The sequence below is a fragment of the Setaria viridis genome, chromosome 4 (genome assembly GCF_005286985.2).
Source record: "Setaria viridis chromosome 4, Setaria_viridis_v4.0, whole genome shotgun sequence".
NCBI classification, from domain to species: Eukaryota; Viridiplantae; Streptophyta; class Magnoliopsida; order Poales; family Poaceae; genus Setaria; species Setaria viridis.
Genome location: NC_048266.2, coordinates 13,594,925 through 13,603,258, shown reverse-complemented (window position 1 = coordinate 13,603,258; position 8,334 = coordinate 13,594,925). Strand labels below are relative to the sequence as shown.

General features: G+C 50.1%; 1 protein-coding gene across 1 annotated transcript; it reads left to right on the top strand.

Moving 5' to 3' along the window:
• Positions 1-2,711: 2,711 nt before the first annotated feature.
• LOC140222578 (uncharacterized) lies at positions 2,712-5,880 on the top strand. The gene is made up of 3 exons (XM_072293419.1): positions 2,712-2,835; positions 4,947-5,810; positions 5,855-5,880. The coding sequence occupies exons 1-3, from the start codon at positions 2,712-2,714 to the stop codon at positions 5,878-5,880; spliced, it is 1,014 nt and encodes a 337-aa protein (XP_072149520.1).
• The last annotated feature ends 2,454 nt before the right edge of the window (positions 5,881-8,334 follow it).

Below are 8,334 nucleotides of genomic sequence, written 5' to 3'. Positions count from 1 at the left end.
CATGGTTGGATTTGGCTGCTTGTAGCGGATCGCGGTGGCTGGGTTGCTTAGCAACCATCAGTGCGACATGGGACTGCGTTGGAGGATGACACTTGCGGTAACAGCATTGTGGAACGACTAGGCTTGCAGCCAACTGCGGTGGGTTCCTCAGCTTGACTGGGCCATTCGGTGCGGTACATCGTCGGAAGACGGTGCAAGTGACTTCTTTGGCTCGCTGATGTGGCGGTAGAGACTACGTGCACGGGTGAAGCAATGAGGCGAGGCTGACCTGCGGTGGTGACTCAGCTGATTAATGGAGATCTGGGGAAGTGGGGCAACATTGCTCACCACCCTGACAGCGACAAAAAAAATGGATCCGTGACGTGGAGTACCTGTGGCGAGGCCCTCGCACGCGGTTTTTTTTAGGCGACGAGAGCGAGGTAGAGTCCAACGGCGGATGTGGCGAGGATCCTGTGCGTTGTATTATCGTGGTGGCGACTGCGAGATAGCCTGCGAGAGGTCGGATTTGGTTGTATCACTCTGTCAGGTGGAGTGTAGTGTTTGCAGCGGCACTTTAGCGGAGGGTCTTACATGGTGGTGACCTTCTCGGTGTGGTGCAGTTTACTTCTATCAGGTTCCCTGTTGATGCAGGGTCATACCTGAAAGTTTCGGCAACTACATGAGGGTGAATGTTGGTGAGTGCTGGGTTGAATGTTTGTGGGCGCCATGGTAAGCTTCGTTTCTGCTGCCGTTGTCGGGCGGAGTCAAATCCGCTTAAGATGTGTTTGAGTTCGGCACGTGTTGATGTCCCAATCCAACCAACCGATATATTGTTTAGTTGAGTTGAGTGCTATTACGGGGTGCGGTACGTGTTGATGATCCAATCCGACCTACTGATGTTTGTTATTATTTTTCCATTTTATTATATTCGTCTGGCCCGGGCTCCATCGTCTGCATGGTTCATTAAAAAGGAAAAACCTTAGCAGCCTAAATTGAAGCATGGCTGAGCGAGCTCTTCTCGGTCCGACGCGCACGACCCACCCAGAATTTCAGCCCAGATTTCATCGTTTCATCCCATATATAATAGACAAGTGGCAAATCTTAATTCCCCACTCCTCTCTCAACTCTGGGCGCATTTGGTAGGGCTCCAGCTTCAGCTCCGGCCGTGACTTCTGTTGGAGCCCTACCAAAGGGCAACGCACGAAATGGCTCCGCGAGTAAAGCACCCATGGAGCCGGAGCCCTTTTTGTACTGCCGGGGAGGAGCCAAAAATAGTGGAGCACCTCCGGCTCCTCCTCGTTGTTGCCCACTGTTGCCCTCGGGGGAGGGTCCATAGGCAGGCGGAGGCACCTCCGGGCGGGTGGCGGCCGACAGCGACGGTGGGGGCGGAGACGGTGATGACGACTTCTGGGGCGAAGACGACCGGGAGGCGGGGGTGGAGACGGCGACGGCCGGGAGGAGGCGGGGGTGGAGATGGCAACGGCCAGGAGAAGGTGGGAGGCGAGAGGCGGCCAAGGGACGGCCGACGGTGGGAGAGTGGATCGGCGGGGGAGAGCTCTGGCCGGCATGGGAGGATAGGGAAGAGAGAGAAGAATGGGAGGCCGGCGTGGGAGGGTAGGAAGGAAAGAAAAGAGATAGGAAAAGGAATGGGAGGAGAGAAAAGAAATAGGAAAAGGAAATAGTAAGAGAAAAGAAAGAAAATAAATAGGAAGAAAAGAAAAAAAAAGGAAAATGAAAGGATATTATGAGTATTTCATCTTATCTAACTATTTTAAACTACACGGAAGAGCCGTTTTGCTAAACGATTTTCCAAATGGAGGAGCCAGAGCCGAAGAAGCCATTCCACCAGAGGAGCCAGAGCCGGAGCCCTGCCAAACTGGCCCTCTGTCTCGACCTCCCCACTCCCCTGAAAAGCGGCGGTGGCGGCGGCGACTGCACGGTCGACGCGGTGGTGGCTGCGCCCGGCCCTGGAGACGAGGAAGACTAGCACCCTCTCTCCCCTAAGCGATGGCTGCTGCTACGACCCACCAAGGCGGCGGCGACTGCAAGTGCGACGGTGCCATGGTCCACCAGCGGCTGCTTAGTTTGAGGCTGCAACGCGAGGCAAGGAAGAACCAGCACGTTCTCTGTTCCCCTTTCCTCCTCTGATTCTGATGAGTGGATAATGCATTGCCTCTATGGTTTATTAGTGTTCTGAAGTCCTGATTATGTATCAGTGCCTCTATCCTGTTTTCATCCTGTGATGAACTGTTAGTGCGAAGTGTTCCGGACTGAAACATGGTCCAATGTCCTGTATATTGAGAACTGAGAAGCGAGAGCTGATGACTGGGTGATGAGATGAATTAGTGAAGTAACGGTGTCACATTTCTGATTTTTTACCTATATTTGCAAATCCGCTAAATTGCTTAGCTGTGGCTATAGCCGCACCCAACAGCTAGGGCACCCGCAACACATAAGATGGTAGTAGGATATACTCCGTAGTAAATATTGTAAATTACTAGTCCAATGGTCTTGCTATAGCACATTTCTCTAAATAATTATAGGTTCCACATGTCAGCTATTGTTTAATCCTTTCATCCCCATCCCCTTTTCTTCTCTGAGTCAACTTTCTCCACCACCACCGGGACATTTTCGCCCACAGGCCACAGCCCCCATGGCGTCGAGGTCTGCAGCTCGCCGGCACTCCGCCTCCCACCTCGCCGGAGCCCACGGCTTTCCCGCGCCCTGCACCCATGCCGGACGGCATCCGCGTCCTGTGCCACCTCGCCTCGCGCCGGATGCTGGTGGCCCGGCTGTCGCGCCCCACGGAGAGCATCTGGATAGCAGGAGCTTCCGCCACAGTGCTGGGCGGCCATGGCCCAGCCCTAGCGCGGCCGCGGGGAACGCCGGCAGTCCGCCGTCATCTCCGGAAGCCGCGGCGCCCCCGTCCACCACGTGCAGTGGCTGTGCGCCTACGCTAGTTCCTCCCCTCGGCCACGGCACCAGCCATGCCAGCGCCGGCTGGCGGCCCACTTCACGTGCGGCGCCTGCCAGCTCGAGCGGCCGCGCCGCCTAACCCGGTCATGCCCACGCCCTCCGACCCCGCTCGACGGCCGCGAAGCGCCACCCCTGCCCTTGCGGTCCGAGTCGTCGGTTGCGACCTGCGCCTTGGCCGTGCTCCGGTCCACTGCAAGCGAGCTGTTAGATTGATCTCCTTCCTAATGGGCCCAAAGGCCCATCGGGACCCTAATCCGCGCCCTGATCGGGGGCGCTCACCCTAGCATTGGGTGGTGGGCCCCTGTCGCACTGCGCTATATAAACAGGGTGGGGGAACCGGCTCGGCTCACGAGGTTCGCCGCAGCCAGCCCCCCACCGACACACCTACCGATCTAGGTTTTGCGCAGTAGCGGCGGGAAGTACCACCACTACCTCACCAGCGACTGGACTCGGCACTGCGCGTCGCTGCCTTGCGCAGACTCCACCAAGCGAACCAGCAATGGCCAGCAGCTCTGCTGCTCCCACCCCTAGGGGTGAAGGTACCCCTATCTCTCTCACTCCCTCTCGGCACACACCAGAAACACCATGTCCCTCATGTCGTTTATGATCCCAACTAGATGTGCATCTAGAGATCCTAGGCACGCGTCTAACAATGGTATCAGACACCTCACTAGAAGCTCTTCTAGATCGGGAAAAAGAAGTAGATCCAAAAAGAAACAGAAAAAGTAAAACCTAAAACCCTAACCCTAGATCTAAAGAATGAAAGCGGCGACTTACCTGTCGCCGACCTCACCGCCGCACGTCCACCGACGGCGAGCGGCAAAGGCCGGCCGAGCCTCGGGCTCGCCGGGGAAAAGGTCCACCCGAGCCGCCGGAGCATCCGCTCGGGGCTCGGGGGAGGGGGGGGCGCAACAGCACCACCAAAGGACCGCTCGATGGCGGCGCGCCCAACCCTCGCGGTGGACGTGCGCGCCGGCGAGGGGACCCACGGTGGCGCCGGCCCTCCTCCATGGTCGCCATGGCCCTCTGGATCTCGTTTTTTCGGGAGGCTCGGAGGGAGAAAGGGGGGAGGCAAGAAAGAGAAAGGGGAGGAGGCTGCTGCGGCCGTGCACCGGCGGGGCCATCCCTCCACCGTCGCCGCCGGCCATCGCCGGGCGCGGGAGAGACAGCCCCGCCGCCGCCGCCACGGCGGGAACTCGCGGGGGGAAAGAAAGGAAAGTAGCTAGGGTTGTGGGGGAGCCGGCCGTTCCGCCGGTTTTTGATCCACCGAAAACGACGCTCGACCATCGGATTTGGACGGGCGGTCGAGATCGTCCGGGCCAGATTTGGCCCAGGCGGGAGGAGGCGCTGGGCCGTTTCCGTGGCCCAGGCCCACGCTGCGGCCTGTGAACGCAGCCGCGTGGGAGGGCCAGCGCCAAGCCGCTTTTGGCGGGCCGCCTTAGCGGGCCGACGGCGTCGCGCAAGCGGGCCGAGCGCGGGAACGGGCTGTGGGCCATTTTCGCTGCTGGGCCGAAAAGGAAGTTTTGCACAGTAACGCCTGATAATTAGTTCTTTCTATTTCCAGAAGCATTTAATTGATGTTTTTTGCATAGTTTTAGTCTCTAATCTAATTTGAACCAACGGGATAATTTGTATTAGAGATTAATAAAGTTTATACAGTGGTTTTGCTTCTGAAAATAGATTTATTTCACAGTTTCCGCTGCAAAAGTCATATTTATTGCTCTATTTAAATTTAATTTGAACCAACGAGACAATTAAATTTGTGAGAGCATGATAAAGTTAATTAGATTATGGTGTTGTTATTTTCTGACCAACGTTGTTAATAACTGTATCATGATTTAAAAAGTTTTTTAATGCTTTTATTTCTATTTCTGCCCAACGGTGATATAGTTTTAAATTCCATAAACAGTTGTATGTTTTATTTTTTGACCAACGTTGGAAATAAATCATGCAATTGTTGTTATGATCTCACTTTGGATTGCAAATTTTAGGATCATTCAACTTAATGGCTTGTCTCAAAGAGATACCCATTCTGAAAGGCAACAACTATACAGAATCGAGGAAGAAGATTGAGTTCTCCTTCGTTTGTGGAGAAGTTGACTGGGTGCTGACTACACCGCGGCCACAAGCTCCACAGAAGCCAGTGAGGGCTGAAGGTGATGATGATGCTGCATGGCAGCAAAAGGAAAGGGACTATGCTCCACTGGAGTTGGCATACACCCTTGAAAACAAACAGTGGACCACTGCCAACAAGAAATGGATGGCTTTGGTAAAGAATACGAGTGAGCCTGCTATTTTGGGCTCGATCACAGAGTGTGACTCCGTCACAGAGTACCTCGAGAAGATAAGGAATCAGTTCACTGGTTCCTCAAAGATATATGCTACCCAGCTGTTCAAGCAGCTAGCCACAGAGAGGTACAATGGAGGAGGGACTGGCATAAGAGATCACATCTTGAGGATGTATAACTTGGCAGCACAGTTGAAGCCAATGGATCTTGAGCTCAAGTCTGGGCACATTATTCATTTGGTTTTCGCTTCTCTGCCAAAAGAGTTTGACACTTTTGTTGTCAATTATAACATGCAGCCAGAACAGTGGAACATGGAAAAAATGATAGCCATGTGCGTGCAGGAAGAGGACAAAATTAGATCCTCATATAGTGGTTCATTGCACTATGTGAAGGATAACAGGAAAAAGAATGCTAACTCCTCTTTCAAGGCACGAGGAAAGGCTCCTATGCAGCAGAATCAACAAAAGCCTCTCACAGTAGACAAAGATCAATGTCTACACTGCAAGAAAAAGGGGCACTACAAGAAAGACTGTCCCGAATGGTTAAAGTCAATAATGGCAAAAAGAGGTGAGAATACTATTTCTTTTGTAAATGAATCCTTGTATACACAGTATTCGAAATCTACTTGGTGGATTGACTCAGGTGCAACTGTTCATGTTGCAAATTCTTTACAGGGATTCCGTTCGACGAGGACTACGCAAAGAAGCGAAAGATGCGCTGAAGTCGCAAATGGAGTCCAAGCAGAGGTTGAAGCTGTTGGCGATGTCTCTCTAGAGCTAGTTGATGGTTTCATGCTTGTACTTAGAGATGTGCTTAATGTTCCTTCGTTACACAGAAACTTGATTAGCATTTCACGTATGGACCATGATGGATATGAATGTCATTTTGGAAATGGAAAGTGTGCCATTTGGTTCGATAATGCATGTGTTGGTGTTGCCATCCTTCACAATGAGTTGTATTTATTATCACTACGTGAAAAAGTAAATTTTGTGTGTGATGTGAATATGATTGTATCCTCGTCAGAGCAACAAACAAAGAAAAGAAAGAGAACTCATGAAACATCGTCGAAATTATGGCACTGTCGTTTAGGCCATATTTTGAGGGAGAGAATAGAAAGACTAGTTAAGAATGAAATTCTTCCTCAATTAGAGTTCTCAGACTTAGAACAATGCATTGATTGCATTAAAGGAAAGTTTGTAAAGCAAATTAAAAAAGGCGCTAAACGTAGCACAGGAGTTTTAGAGATAATCCACACTGATATTTGTGGACCATTTCCTGTGAAAAGCGTGGATGGCTATGACTCGTTCATAACATTCACAGATGATTACTCCCGTTAGGGTTACATTTATCCAATTAAGGAAAGATCAGAAGCGTTGGATAAATTTAAGATATTTAAAGCTGAAGTTGAAAATCAGCATAACAAAAGAATCAAAATAGTAAGATCCGACCGTGGGGGGGAGTACTATGGTCGACATACCCCATTTGGCCAAGTTCCTGGACCTTTTGCAAGGTTTTTGCAGGAAAATGGCATAGTAGCCCAGTATTCGATGCCGGGCGAGCCTCAGCAAAATGGAGTAGCTGAAAGGTGTAACCGTACACTGATGGATATGGTGCGCAGCATGATGAGTTATTCCACCTTACCATTGGGACTGTGGATGGAGGCGTTGAAAACCGCAATTCACATTCTAAATAGAGTGCCAAGTAAGTCGGTGCCCAAAACACCATATGAACTATGGACAGGAAGAGTACCCTCACTAAACCATCTGCATGTGTGGGGGAGCCCAGCTGAGGCCAAAGTATTTAACCCAAACATTGGGAAGCTAGATCCCAAAACAGTAAGCTGCCACTTCATTGGCTATCCGGAAAGATCAAAAGGTTTTTGTTTCTACTATCCAGACAGATATACAAAGTTTGTAGAAACGAGACACGCGATTTTCTTAGAGGATCAGATGGTGAGGGGGAGCATGGTGGCTCGAGAGATTAATCTTGAGGAGAAGCGGGTGTGTGCACCTAATCCGATGAATCAGGAACCATTCTTCTCACTACCTGTTATTCCCGCACCAATAGTTCCTGAGGTCGTGGTGCAAGCACCCGCTACAGTCCCATATATTGTGGTGCAGGCACCTGCTGTGATTCCACCCGTGGAAACGATGAGTGAAGTTTTGGAACCTGTCCTTCAGGAGCCAACTGAACCCATCATTACACACGAGGAAGAGTTGTAGCAGCCACTTTTGAATAATGTGCCACAAGCAGAGGCACAGAATGTGCCCGAAAGTGAGGGGCCTAGAAGGTCTCAAAGGGTTAGAAAATCAGCTATCCCTGATTACTATAAAATTATAATACAGAAGAAGTTCATATAGAAGGTGATCCCACTTCATATGAGGAAGCCATGAAAAGTGTTCACTCATCGAAGTGGCTAGAGTCCATGGAAGATGAGATGAAATCAATGAGTTCCAACAATGTTTGGGAACTTGAAGAGATTCCTAAAGGAGCCAAAACAGTAGGCTGTAAATGGGTCTACAAGACTAAACATGACTCCAAAGGGAATATAGAAAGGTATAAGGCGAGACTTGTGGCAAAAGACTTTACACAAAGAGAAGGAATAGATTACAATAAGACTTTTTCTCCTGTCTCATGTAAAGACTCCTTCAGAATCATAATGGCACTGGTTGCACATTTTGACTTAGAGTTACATCAGATGGATGTAAAGACGGTATTTCTAAATGGGGATTTAGAAGAAAATGTCTACATGAAACAACCAAAGGGTTTCATCATGGAAGGCAAAGAGAATATGGGATGTCGTCTAAAGAAATCCATTTATGGATTAAAGCAAGCCTCTAGACAGTGGTATCTAAAGTTTAATGATATAATCAAGAAATTTGGGTTTCAAGAGAATATAGAGGACAATTGTGTCTATGCAAATTTCAAAAATGGGAAATACATTTTCCTAATTCTGTATGTGGATGATATCTTACTTGCAAGCAGTGATATCAGTCTACTACAAGAGACAAAGAAGTTTTTGTCCTCAAACTTCGATATGAAGGATCTTGGTGAAGCATCATATGTTTTGGGCATAGAAATTCACCGAGAT

What these genes read in the sequence shown, in the direction of transcription:
- LOC140222578 (XM_072293419.1), top strand. Translation starts at nt 2,712, where the DNA reads ATGCCGGACGGCATCCGCGTCCTGTGCCACCTCGCCTCGCGCCGGATG. An exon ending in CACAGTGCTGGGCGGCCATG is followed by an intron (nt 2,836 to 4,946) that starts GCCCAGCCCTAG and finishes TGCAAATTTTAG; the next exon opens with GATCATTCAACTTAATGGCT. An exon ending in GTCAATAATGGCAAAAAGAG is followed by an intron (nt 5,811 to 5,854) that starts GTGAGAATACTA and finishes TTGTATACACAG; the next exon opens with TATTCGAAATCTACTTGGTG.